Raw genomic sequence first — 14,311 nt, forward strand, 5'->3', positions numbered from 1 at the left:
TTCTTATAAGCGTCGTTTTTTAACATTGTCGTTTTAAAAGAAAATCCTAGCTCCTTTTGAGGCATCAAGTTTGAATCTAGCCTGTGCACCAGAACAAAACTCATACATATATTCAAGAAAAGATGAAAATATTATTATAAAAGTTAGATGTGCTTCATATGAGAACATTTTGTGTAGAGTTTCAAATTTTCTGTTCCGGGAGTAGAGGAGACCCTCTCTATTGATCAGCATCTTCTGTCTAGTTAGCGTCTAAGAAGAGGACCAAAAGAAGCTCCAGGTGGGAGCACTTAGCTAACCTAGGGTGGTTTCTAAACAGCTTTCAAAGCAATAAAAAAGGGGGGAAACAGTCGGTTTATTTTATTTAAGAAGTCCCAAGAAACAGGTAATAGGTAGTATTTAAGTCATTTCTACCTTTTTTTTTGTTTTATCTCTACCTTTGATTAAAATCCCATAAAACACATGTAAACATTACTTTTGACAAGTATGTATTATGTTTGTCTAGTGATATCAACTACTGTTACTGTTGTTGGGTATTCAAACACTTAATATCCCATTGAGTGTTAAGTGTTTTCTTTGTTCCATTCAGCTGCCTCATTGTTTAAATACAAGTCTTTATTGTCTCTATGAAATTATGTTAAATGTGTTTTTAAATGCACAGTCTGTGTGTCTGTATAAGTAATTATTTCTCTAAAGATTAATTAATAGGACAAAAATACCATGTTTGATTAAACAGGACACTCAGGACAAAGACATTATAGTAGCTACTGCTATTTCCCTTCTGAACCCTTGTTTTGCCTTCATGTTGTCTTTGGGGAGTTGTGGCATTAACAGTTCACCATGGTCCAGCCTTGGTTATACTTGATAACTTTGTATTCTTAAATAGTTTTGCTGTTGTCATTCCTTGTAGCTCTTGATCATAGCGAAATGTTTTGTCTGAAAGAACTGAGGTATGTTGCTTTTGAAAAAAAAATTTTTTTTAACAAGTTAGGTGGAAATTGTAGAGAGTAATAAGTATGAAATAAGCTACTAGTGATTTTGATTGGGCACGGACAAGCCCATACTTGCATGTTCCAAGAGAATATATTATTGGGTCTGTTTAGCCCATGATAATGACCTTTCTCATACACCCCCATAGCATCATCCTGCTTCATTATGTTCTACAAAAGGTTAAGTAGCATCCCACGATCTAGAGTCGCTGTGATTACTACGTGGTGTATTTCTGCCAGGAGTTTTTACTAATTGCAAGTCACCAGCCACCTGTTGCATACTTCCTTTTTTAAATTAAAACACCGCCTTTTAACTGTAAAGACAAAATCGATATTGGAATCTGTTTCTTTTGTACTAATCCACTTGGTAGTGTTTAATCCTACCTTCTATCTTTAATTAAAAATGGACCGTTGGAACAGCTTTCCAGCCTAAGTTAAATGACTTTTGTACAAAAGCTAAAATGACATTATTATTCCTATCACTTTAAATTTGTTTTGCCTCCCAGGTAGAATTTGTAAATACACTTATTTCACAGTTTATGTAGTGCCCATAAGAATATCAGTCCAAGTGAGTTACAGTTTTAAGACAATTCAAACAGTAACACACACAATGGAATCCACCTTAAAATACTTTAATTTTGTAAGACAGGTTAGAAAGTCCATAATAGAATTTGTACATATGTCAAATTTTTAAGTTGGTGATTAAAAACCTTTGAGAAATCCCACATCTTTTATTGTGAAGGAAAATTAGCTGAGTTAAGAGGGAACTTGTTCTCAAGAAGAACAACTTGTTCTACCACATAGAAGTAAGTGGTAGAAGTCTGACAAGAGGCAGTAACGTACCTTCACCAAGTCATTGGTGATTTTGTAGCATTGGGTTCTGTTACATTTAAACACGGAAGAAAATACGATGCATTGCATTGTAAACTAACAGTCACAGGAAAGTTTAAGTGGGAGAGACAAGTGCTCCATTTAGTAAATACTGTAGAACTCGTACCTATGTATTTATACCAAGATGTTGGATTTGATTATCTCTGAGTAGTAGGATAATGGGATTTTTCCCTGTGTTTTTCCTTGTCCATATTGGTCCATGCCTTTAATCTCAGCACTCTGGAGGCAGAGGCAGGTGGATCTCTGTGAGTTTGAGGCCAGCCTGGTCTATAGATTTAAGTTCAGGACAGCCAGGGCTATACAGAGAAACCCTGTCTCAGAAAAACAAAACAAGCAGCTGGGTGTGGCAACACATGCCTGTCAGCCCAACACTCAGAGAGGCAGAGGCAGGCAGATCTGAGTTCTGAGGCCAGTCTGATCTATAAAGCAAGACCAGGACAGCCAAGACTGCACAGACAAACCCTGTCTCAAAAACCAAAACAAAAAACACAAACAAAACAAACAACCCTTCCCCCACCCAAAAAAAAAAATCCAACTTTTTGCAGTAAAACCACAATCTTTACAAAATAATATTTTATGTGTGTTTTATCTGCATGTATGTATGTCCACCATGTGTGTGTTTGATACCCATGGAAATTGGAAGAAGGCATCAGATCCCTTGGAACTAGAGTTTTGATGGTTGCAAACCCTCATGTGAGTGCTAGTAATTAACCAGATTCTCTGCAAAGGCAGCAAGTGTTTTTAACCTCTGTTTCATCTCTTATTTTTAGGTGCTCATGCAATATTGAAGTAGTTAACTGTGAATTTATTTTGGATCTTAGAGAAGCCACTGTTCTAAGTAAAATTTCTAAAACAGTGCGACTGGCTTCTAGATTAATTAAAAAAACAAAACAAAACAAAACAAAACAACTATATTATTTTGTACCTGGAACATTTGACTATCTGTGTTTAGAAATGGCAGGATTTATTTTATTCATTTTTTTTCACATTTTATCTATCTATCTGTCTGTCTGTCTATCTATCCATCCATCTATCTATCACAATTTATTCACTTTGTATTCCAGCTGTAGCCCCCTCTCTCATTAAGTATTGCATTAACAACTTGTTGGGTTTTTTTGGTGTTTCAGTTCCTTAAAGGTCACAATAAAATTTGAAGCTGTTATCTTTGTGGACATTTAGTGTATGCACTGGGCTTTCACTCTCTAAGTGTATGCTTATATTGTGAATGGAGGTAGAATATTTGAAAACATTATTTTCAATAATCATAAAACACAGAAGTATAAAACAACAGCAGTGAAACTACTGTAGACATTTTCTAGATGTGACAGCCTACATGAGAGAACTGAGCTGCTCGAGTCACTGTTGACTTATGGTAGGTCTTTTCATTCTTTTATATTACAGTTGGAGATTCAATTAAATAGGTTTTTTGCATAATTCAAACATTGCCTGTGCCATGCTTTGTTTTGTTTTGAGACAGTCTCACTGTATATGCAGGGTGACCTGCGGCTCCATGTTGCCCAAGCTGGCCTCAAACCCAGAATTCTGCTCTAACCTCTTGAGTGTTGGGGTAACAAGTATGTGCTGTAATATTCAGCAAACTGATTTATAAAACACCTGCTGTGCTCACAGCAGACAATGTGTGGAGGTTTAACTCTTAGTATTCTGATTCTACACCCATGCTTCTCAACCTCTTGGTCATAATCCCTTTGGTGGTCGAATGACCCTTTCATAAGGGTTTTCTATCAGAAGAACAGATATTTATGATTCAAAACAATAGCAAAATAAAAAAGAAAAAAAAATTTATGGTTGAGGGTCACCACAACATGAGGAATTGTATTAAAGAGTCAGAGCATTAGTAAGGTTAGGAAGCACTGATCTACACAGTCCTCCTGTGTGAGGCTTTTCAAAAAGCTTCTGGTCAGTTCGTTTATGATCTGGGATGAATATGCTGGGTGGAGTATGCAGGAGTTGAGTAAGCAAAGTTGCAAGACTGTTGACTACATTTGTTTTATCATGCGCTTGCTAATCTTTTGTGGTGCTTGTGTTAAGTTTTATATTTATCTGTGTGATATAATTGAAAACCAAATAGTGCCACCAAATACTAGGTTGTTTATTTCACTGGCACTGGCAATTAATCTTTAAAATGTAGGCCTGGTGTGGATCCAGTGACTGGCCTCTGGGTTTATTGATTATCACCACTGGTAGTTTTGCAACCATAGATTCTTTAGTGCAAATAGTATATTGCACAAAGATCCTTGGATGATAAACAATTAAAACAAAGTTTCACTCCCCAGTCAGGCTGTGTCTGCTTAGAGAAATGTTCAGACTTACCTAAATCTCCACCCAGAAGATAAACCTGCTGATGTGTTATGCAAGGGTAGGTTCAGGGTTAGGGAATCCCTGAGTAGTTTCAATTTCCAATTGATACAATACAACATTTTTATTCAATGAAAGGTGATCTTCTGCTTACAGTAATTTTTTAACTAGATAAGGATTTAATAATTTTTTTTAGTAACTAAATTTCATATACCAACCATTTGAAATCAACTGCTGCTTCCTCTTGACTTTATAGGTTACTTTTATAGAAGATACTAGTAATGGAAAAGTTGATTATGCAAGGAAATACCAAGTGTTTTGATATTTAATTTTTATATTTGATATTTAAAATTCAATTTTGATGGAGTGATTTATTTATTTATTTTGCCAGAAAATCTTTGAAATAAGATTGTTCTTAAAATATGTACACTTGTCAGGGTGGTGGTGGCATACTTCTTTAATCCTAGTACTTGGGAGGCAGAGGCAAGTAGGTCTCTGTAAGTTAGAGGCCATCCTGGTCTATAGAGTGAGTTCCAGGACACCAGAGCTACAAAAAGAAACCCTGTGTCAAAAGACAAAGAAACAAACACAACCATGTGTACTTAATCTTAGCAGGGATTGAATTGTAGTACAGTGCATTAGTGTGAACATGGGTTATAGAGTCGGTGAACTGGCTTCAGACCCTCAGTGCTACCTTTTACTAACTATTAATTAGGATAAATTAAGAGTTGTGTTCTTTTTAGAGCTTGTTTGTCATGTACACATAGAATGAGCCTACTAGATTGTTGCACTGGAGTGCGTGGGGTGTAAAGCACGTGCTAGGCAATCATTAGATACCCACTTCTCCACCTTTCGTCTCTGTCTCAGCATTTTTAAGACATAGATTGTAAAAACCCTAATTAGAAAGTGGTAGTTACTTGTTTAACTCTGTCGTTATTTCTTGAACGTTAACCCCAACCAAACTCTTTTGATTTTTTACAATTGTTAAAAAATTAGAAATTATAATTCTAGGCTTTTATGTCTTACAAGGCTAATGGTGGTGTTTTATTTATATTACATAATATTAATATAATATTATATAATAACATATTTCTCAGAATATTGTTGTGAACCACAGTTGAACTTTTTTAGTGTCTAGAGTTAGATAATTAAGCAGTATATAATATAGTTACTTTTTCTTTTTACTTTTTAAATTGAAAATAATTCTTTTTTCCTAAAGTATATTCTGATCACTGTTATTTCTCCTCCATCTGCTTTCAGATCATTCCCACCTCCCCATCCACCCAATTCCTAGCCCTTATGGAAAACAGGCCAAAGTAAATAAATGAGGAAATAGAAAAAAAAAAACAAAACACAAGAAACACACATACACACAAACAAGACACATAGTTGGAAACCATAATACAGAAGCAAAATACCAGTAAGATTAAAAAAGAAAAAATATCCAAACAAAGCAATCTGAGACAAAATCAATCTACAAAAATACCATTGAGTTCGTTTTGAGTAGGTTATCTGCTGCTGGGCTTGGGACCTGACCATATTTATGTATGGTTTGTATACCCAGTCAGCCTCCATTGGAGAACATTAATTTTAGCTTTGCAAGTGGCTGTCAGTTAGAGCTAGCTAGCTTCAAGCTTACGGATAGACTCCCCTCTCAGCACTGGCACCCTATCTATCTTGGACCTGTACAAGCCCTGTGCATGCCACAGGGCTCTGTGAGTTCATGGGTGTGTCAGTACTGTTGTGTCTAGAAGACATTGTTTCCTTGCTCTCGTCTATCCCTTCGGCTCTTAGAATTTTCCTGCCTCCTCATATACTTTGTTCCTGGAACCCTGAGGAGTAGAGTTTGGAAGTGGAAGACCTCTCATTTAGAACTGAGTGCTCGAAGTCTCTCTGTGTGCACATTGTTCAGCTGTGGGTCTCAGTGTTAGTTCCGTCTACTGCAAGAGGAAGTCTATGGTGATAGCTGAGAGACACACATATAAGGGTATAACAGAGTGTTGTTAGCAATCATTTTCTTGTACATTCCTTTAGCAGAACAATAGTATTTGTTTTCCCCTTTTAGTTACATTTTTTTTTAATAGCTTAAGTTTTGTTGTGATTGGCCCATTTATCTTGGAGATGAGTACAATCAAAGTAAATTCTGATATGTGGAATTTTGATTTCTTGTCACTGGGTTGAGAAGGAATGAGATGGACATGATAAAGAACACACTTCTGGGTGTGGGCAGGAGCCTCAGCTGGTGAGTGTCTGCTGCACAGACATGATGTCTAGTGAAAAGCCAGGCAGTGTGCATCTGCTGTCCCAGCACTGGAGTCAAGGACAGACGTGCAGATGCCAGAAGCTCATTGGTTAGCCAGCCGAAACAGTAAGCTCCAAATCTGCTAGTAGGCCTTGTCTCAAAAATTAAGGTGGAGAACAATTGAGGAAGACTGAAGATGCTACATACAAGGTCAAACAAATACAGTGATCCTACATGTGAATCATGATAGATAATTCACACACACACACACACTCACACACACACTCCTCATTGCTTACTTATTTGGAGACTGGCTTGGACACAATCTTTGAATTAGTGAAAATTGAATTAACCAAAAGGAAACCCCCGATTAATGTGGATGAAGAAACACGTGTATACTGTTACAGAGTTTAAAATTTTTCTTCTGAAAAAGCAAATTGCCTCCTAAATATTATAAAATCAAACAATAAGATATGTGCAATTAGTTTGTAACAGGCTGTGCTGAGCTCAAACTGTTTTGCTGTGGCCTCTTTGCAAGGCTGTGGAAAGTCTTACATGTGAAGTACCTAAAATGCTTTGAAGAGTCTGTCACTACTCCTTTAAACTTTATCCTTAAACTGGCAGCTGAGAAAACTGCTTTAATTTACTCTTCATTTATAATACAGCCCCTTTCAATTTTATTTAAAAATTTATTACGTTTTACTTATTTTGTGTTATAGGAAGGGAACTTGCAGGAGTCAGTTTTATCCTTCTACTATGTAGGTCCAAGAGATTGAACTCAGATCTCAGGCTTGGTAGCAAGGGCCTTTACCAACTAAGCTTTCTTGCTGGCCTCAAAATGTCCTTTAACATGATAGCAGAAAAGGTGGGCATGGTAGACACACAGACCCTTAATCTCAGGGCTCCAAGGCAGAGGTGGGCAGGTCTCCGTCTGATCAAGGACAGCCTAGAGTACGTAGCAAGTTTTAAGCCAGACAGAGCTACCTAGTGAGACTTTGACAAATAATAAATAACTAAGATGTAAGTATCATGCATAAAATACATCAACAGTTTCAAACATTAGTATTTGATTAAATGAAAGGTTGATTCATCATTTTAAAAATTGTTTTGTAGGCATTAATTCATGGATTAAACAGACATTATTACTCCATCACTATTAATTATCGGAAAAATGAACTGGAACAGAAGGTAAGTCTATGAAAAATCTCCTATTCCATGCTTGAATGTTTTGCTGCTATGTGCTGCCTGCATGCCTGGTGCCCTCAGGTCAGAAGAGGCTGTTGGCTCCCCTGGAACTGAGTCACACTGGTTGTAGTGGCACAGCAGCATCAAGCAATCTGCTGCTGAGTGTGTGTGTGTGTGGGGGGGGGGTTCTTTTTCACATTTCATAATGTAGTATCAAAAAAAAATAACTTTCCATAGTGATGCTTAATTGGAGGCAAATTCTAGATTATGTCTTTTAAGAAAAATTACCATTAAATTGTGTTGAACTTGTGGCTGGACAGATGACTCATTGGTGCTGCTGTTAGAGGACCTGAGTCTGATTCTCAGCAGCCACACCAGGCCACTCACAACTGCTTCTAACTCTAGTTTCAGGGGATCTGGTGCCCTCTTCTGGCCTCTCCAGGCACATGCACATACTTACACATAAATAATTTTTACAAATTAAGTCTTATGAAAACTTATCCTGGGACAGTCAGAGAAATACAAAACAACAACAAAGGACAACCTCAGGCAAGTGAGGTGGCTGAGCAGGTGTAGATACTTCTTTCCCTCGGGCGAGTGAGCAGGTTTAGGTACTTCTTTCCAAGCATGAAAGCATAACCAGGGCTCACTGGCTGGGACCCAGGTGGTAGAAGGCTAGATAGGACCGACTTCCTCTTTCTTCTCTGACCTTCTCATGCAGGCTGTGGCATGTGTGCCCACCCACCAAAGTAAACAACTGTAGTAAGAGAAAGGTATAGATTTGTAAGGCAGGTGAGTTGTCCTAGCCTTTTGGGAGGCTGAATCAAATGAGCAAGCTTGTAAGTTTGAGGCCAGACTAGGCTACATAGTATAACCCTCACCCACCCCCTAAAAAAGGTACACATATTGGCATGGGCACAAACCCCTTCTTTAAGTTTTTTAATGTGTAAAGATATATATTTTTTAATTTGAATCCAGTTTGGGGGACAGTGTACTTAGTTGTTTAGATTCTTAACTGGTTGGTGTTTGAAAACTGGACACGTATGTGTTTTTTTTTTTTAACTGCTGTGGTTAGATATTTTAGAATCTAGCTAGACCCTATTGATATTAAATATAACTGGATAAAGTGAAGAAAAAAATGTTCATAGAGACTATAAAAGTAGCATGGTATGACAAGGGAAGAAAGATCTTTGCTAAAGCAATGAGAGATGGTCATTTTTAAAAAGTCAGAGTAGTTAGGAAAGGCATCTATCTCTAATACAGGGTGAATGAATGTAAGTCATGCAAAGATTAGAATAACTGAGGTGGGTACCAGAGGCAGTGGGCATGGATTTGGAGTGCCAGGGTATATTAATATAAATTTAGGATATTTTCTGTTGATACTTACTCGAATGAATAAAATTATGTTTAAATTCATTAATTTTTCTCCCTTAAGACAAGGCAGCAAAATCAGTTCTTTTTTGCTGTAATTGTAGATGCTGTTAAATCTACATAAGAAGAGTTGGATGGAAGGATTGACGCTTCAGGACTACAGTGAGCACTGTAAACACAACGAGTCGGTGGTGAAAGAGATGCTGGAGTTGGCCAAGAATTATAATAAGGTCAGAGCCCCTTTTTTCTTCATAACTGTTGAAAATGTGTGTAATTAGGTAACCAGTGGTTGTAGGAAATAAAAAAATTAAAACTAGAACAGTATGCTTTGTAGATTAGATAATAAATACTTGATGTTTAGATAATCTGGTCTCTTCCTAAAACCTACCACTGTTATGCTTATGCAACCACAGAAAAGATGTACACAAAGGCAACTTGACTCTTTTCAAATAGACAGCTGGAGAACCAGAGAGATGTCTTGGTAGTTAGATCACTTGCTCCTCTTAGAGAGAACCGGAATGGTTCCCAGCACCCGTGTTAGGTAGCTGACAACTCCCTGTAACTCCAGCTACCATGGCATATACATGCAAATACACATGCATATAAATAAAAAATTAAAAAAATAATTCTTTTTTTTTTTTAATTTGAGTCTTTTATTGATACATGGTTATTTTTTTTTTTTCAATGCAGTTTATTCAGGAACCTTGAACAATCATCTGACCCTGGGGAAAGCCAGCCCACAGCTTAAATAGCCTCTGGGTAGCCAACCCCAAAATAATTCTTAAAGTAGGCATGGTGGCACATTTAATCTGAGCACATAGGAGGCAAAGGCAGGCAGATCTCTGAGTTTGAGGTCAGCCAGGGTTACATAGTGAGACCCTGTTGGAAAAATTTTAAAGGACAAACCAGTTTAAAAGGGGATGGGTAGCTGGCCAGATTTGGCCCATAGACTGTAAGTTTGTCAAACCTTTTTGTTGACGTAAAATATAGTTTATTATTTAGGGAATTTTTCTTGGAAGGTAATATGATTAAAGGAATGTAGACTGAAAAACTGGCATTTGAGTTTTGCTGCATAAAATTTATTTAATGAACTTTAAAATTTTTCATTTAATCAGTACTTACTGAAAACCCACTCTGTCCCAGGCACTGGGCATGCTGAAATGTACATAAAAACGTCCCTGTTGCCCAGAGAGCTTACTCTCTGTAAGAGAACACCACAGTACAGTGTGGTCAGTGCTGTGAGAAAGGAGCAGTGACTAGGGAGAAGCTTACCTTTGTATGGGGCCTTTAAAATTTGTTATCAAAAAATCATGCGCACAATCTCCTGAACATATTTATATGCTAAAATATATGTGGCATTGGGCTGGGGAAGTGGCTCACTCAGCCTGGAAAGGCCTGAGTTGCATACCAACCCACGTGAAAAAGCTTGGTGTGATGCCACTGCTGCAGAGGTAGAGACAGGCTTGCTGACAGCAGTCACGAGTACCAAGACATAGGGTCAGCTAGTGTCCAGCAAGAGGTGAGTGAGTGCACGTTCTCTCTCTGTCTGTCTCTGTCTTTGAGTGTGTGTGTTCCCGAGGCAGCACTGTTCATCTTTAACAGGAAAGAACTCCTGCCAATGCAACACTGAACCTGGAAGACATGGTTAAGTGGAATAAACTAGTCATATAAAGACAAATCCTCATAATGTCTGTGAAGTCTAAAAAGCCCAAATTCAGGAGTAGAAAGTATAAAATCATGGCTTTCAGAGTCTTGAGGCTGGGGCCGGGGCGAGCATGAGGTGTGTTTAGGAAATGGTATGTGTACTAGAGTGTGTATGAAGAGGACTAGGAGAGGGTTACAGAGGTAGTTTTGATCTGAGGCATGCTATGATTTACCTAGATCCTGACTTTAAAAACAGCAAGAGGAGATTGTTGTGGGAGCAGCCCCAAATAGCTGTGTCATGTGGTGACAATGGTTATGAGATATTCGTAGTAAATGAAGCAATCATGATAGCATTGTGTGAAAAGAGAATTGAATATGGCCTTAACATTTCCTGCCTATGTGACTAGAAGTATGTTGATAGCATTAACCTTTTCAATGCAGGTAGAAAAAGAAGGAAGGAAGGAAGGGTTTTTGTGTTGTTTTTACTGATTGACGTTCAAAATACCAGCTCTCCTTGTATTTTCATACATACTTTGGTTTGGTTGATTCCTCGCACTCTTCTCTTCCCCATCCCTACTTGTGCCCTACCCTCTCCCATGTTCCCTCTTTTCACTTCCATGTCACATGTATCCTATTGTTTCTTCCTGCCCTCCACACTATTGTTTTCCCTCTCGGAGCTCCCTTTCTGACCACCTCTATGTCCAGACTGCTCTCACAAAGATACACATACATAAACACTTAAAGCTACAGCTTTTAAAGAGTTCGAAATATGGGATCGAATATTATTAGTAAAGGCTAGACTAAAGATTTAGGGGTCATAGTTAAGACTGATACTGTAACACCAGGAAGTAATATTTCTGTTTTTAAATTTGGTGCCATAGCATATAAAAATACTATACAAGAGAAAGTATGTAAGATTTATCAAATGCTAACAGCAAGTCATTTGAAAGAACTGAGCTTTGAAATAAAAGTAACATGGTCTTTAAAACTAAATTCCAGCAGAGGTAGATCAGTTTTTGATGAGTATGTCCTAGAATATAATATCCTAGAGCACCCCTTTCCCCTAGTACTAGAGTAAAAGAATTTTTTTTTTCTTCTAGTGTTGCTTTCAGCTTTCATGCTGTGGAGATTATTTAGAGAGAAAGAAGTAGTTTATCATTTAAAATAGGTAATCTTTTATTGCTTAAAATGGTAAGTTATTATTTAGCAGGCTGTAGAAATGGTTTTTATTTCTCTGTAACATTAAAGTGAATTCATATTTCCTTCTGCCAGGAAATAACCTATTTATGGTTACTGCTGCCCATCCATGGACATTTTTTCCTATAATACAGTTTAAAAAATCTCTGTAGTACTAAAAATCTTCTAAGGTTTGGTTAAAGAATGAAAACAGTATGTAAGCTGTGATATGAAGAGTCCAAATTTGGGAATGTAATTCCCTCTGTGATTGAAAGGTGTACAGTGAAGTTTTTATAGTAACACTTAAAATATACAAGAAAAGGCCCATACTGTCACAGTTCTTCTTGGCATTCTTTTTAATTGGCTAGTTTTTTAAACTAAGGTAATTATTGTTAGATGCCAGTCAGGTCCTAAAGTAAAAGGAGTTTGAGGATAATTAAATTCATGTTCCAAGTTTTCAATTTCAAGTCTGAATTCCACACAGGAGTTCTGCTTGATTATTACTCATTTGTTTTTTGTTGTTGCTGTTGTGTTGTTTTGTTTTTCAATTACTGAGATGTAACACCTGCAGCAATGTGTTTCAAACCCCATCTATGCAAGCCAAAATGCTGCTGCTAGATTTAAAACTGCTAATGTTTTATTACATATTTGTAAATGAACATATAGGTGGCAAATGTATTGCGGAAGATAATTTTTAAGAATAACACAGAAACAGAAATTTTGACTTTTAGAACATATAATTCTATAAACTCAGATTGACAGATTGCTTTTCAGATGACATGTTGACCAACTTAGTAACCTGGAAGATGAGATATTTTTATATTATTTCATATAAACTGAAAATATATTTGGTTTTCTACATTAAGTAGAAAATTTTTGTGCTTATGTAATTAGATAAGAAAAAGAAAAGATAAATATTGAGGAAAATCCACCAGATTATTCTTTGAATATAATGTGATTGTTGGCAATCACACAGAAATTCAAGACAATAAAGCGATAACTTTCAGAACTGTTATGTCAAGAATGATATAGGTGGTTAAAATGATTTTAAAACAATCAGGCAAAAAAAAGTTAGAAAAAATGGTACTAAACATGAACAAATTTCAGCCTTATTAAAGAAAAGAAACCTAACAAGTAGACATAATTTTCAATATCGAAAGTTTATGAAACGTATTACCAATGGGAGAGTAATATTTTACAGGTTGTGTTTTGTATGCATGAGTATTTATGTGTGTGTGTGTGTGTGTGTGTGTGTGTGTGTGTGTGCACCATGTGCATTATATATTTGTGTGTTTATCATGTGCACAACTATTGCCCAAGAGGCCAAAAGAGTTAGATTCTTGGAACTGCAGTTACTGCCGTTTGGGTGCTAGGAACTGAACTAGTTCTCTGGAAGAGCAATAAGGGCTTTTAGCAGCTGAGCCAATCTTTCCAGTCCCTTGAAAGTGATCTTTATTTTTAATTATGTCATATGTCAACATTGTTTTACGAACATAATCATCTTTAAGGTAGAAGATAGGTAATTCTACACTTTAAGGTCAGTTTGAAACTTCAGAGTCAAACTCTGACTCCATCTGTCTTCCTGTTCTACTTTCATTGTATTGACATCCATCTTTTAAGTCATCTTAAGATACACGGCAGTTGCTAAACCTTAGCCATCCGATAATGTGTGTGTATGTAACTGGGAAAAAAAGGAAAATCAAAGAGATGAAAAAAATAAAAACTGGAAGAAAATCAAAATCAAAGTATCCTAAATTCTTTTTAGGAGTCTGATTATCTCTCATTGGCAGAGCATGGCCAAATGAGCATGACTGGCAGCAAGAAAGTTTTGTAGCTGGAAGCACTGGTATCTTTAGGAAAATCAGTTATGTTATCAAAGAGAAAGATGGATATTGGCAACTAGCAGATAATACTAGAAACTGTGTTTCTGTCTCATCTCTCTCTGTCTCTCTCTCGCTCTGACAGAGTCTTTCTACATAGCACTGGGTATCCTGGAACTCATTATGTGGACCAAGCTGGCCTCGAATTGTTGGAGATCCTCTTGCCTCTGCCTCTCAAGTCGTGGGATTAAAGTCATGCATCACTACACTGAGCTTACCAAGACCCTTTTTGGTTTTTTTTTAAAGCTGAATTACAAGTTGCTGTTGTTATCTACACATACAAGTGTTCATATGCTCACGTGTGATGTTTATTTTGTATCCTTTATTTAATCTTATGCTTTGAAATTGGATTCCCTGTTAGGATTTTTGCAAAGCATCTCTGGGTTGTCTGGTGCATCATGGATTTGGTTTTCTCACTTATTCACGATGCATCATCTAAAAGTAATGCGTCTTTCTAGTTGCAAATGTTGTTATGAGGCTGAATGTGGTGGCACATGCTTTTAGTCCTAGCACTGTAGGAAGCAGAGGCAGGCAGATCTCTTGAGTTCAAGGACAGCCAGGGCTACACGGAGAAACCCTGTTTGCAAAAACAAACAACAACAATAACAACAACAACAAAA

At 37.0% G+C, this 14,311-nt stretch overlaps 1 protein-coding gene across 3 annotated transcripts in view; it reads left to right on the plus strand.

Moving 5' to 3' along the window:
- Positions 1-14,311, plus strand: part of Psmd14 (proteasome 26S subunit, non-ATPase 14) — an 89,757-nt gene that overhangs the window by 65,945 nt on the left and 9,501 nt on the right. For all 3 annotated transcript variants that reach the window (XM_021626235.2, XM_060390258.1, XM_060390257.1), the window contains 2 exons: positions 7,549-7,623; positions 9,096-9,221. In XM_021626235.2, the coding sequence (XP_021481910.1) occupies positions 7,549-7,623; positions 9,096-9,221 (201 nt within the window). The remainder of the gene's footprint in view (positions 1-7,548; positions 7,624-9,095; positions 9,222-14,311) is intronic.

Source organism: Meriones unguiculatus, chromosome 8, assembly GCF_030254825.1.
Source record: "Meriones unguiculatus strain TT.TT164.6M chromosome 8, Bangor_MerUng_6.1, whole genome shotgun sequence".
In the NCBI taxonomy this organism is placed as follows: domain Eukaryota; kingdom Metazoa; phylum Chordata; class Mammalia; order Rodentia; family Muridae; genus Meriones; species Meriones unguiculatus.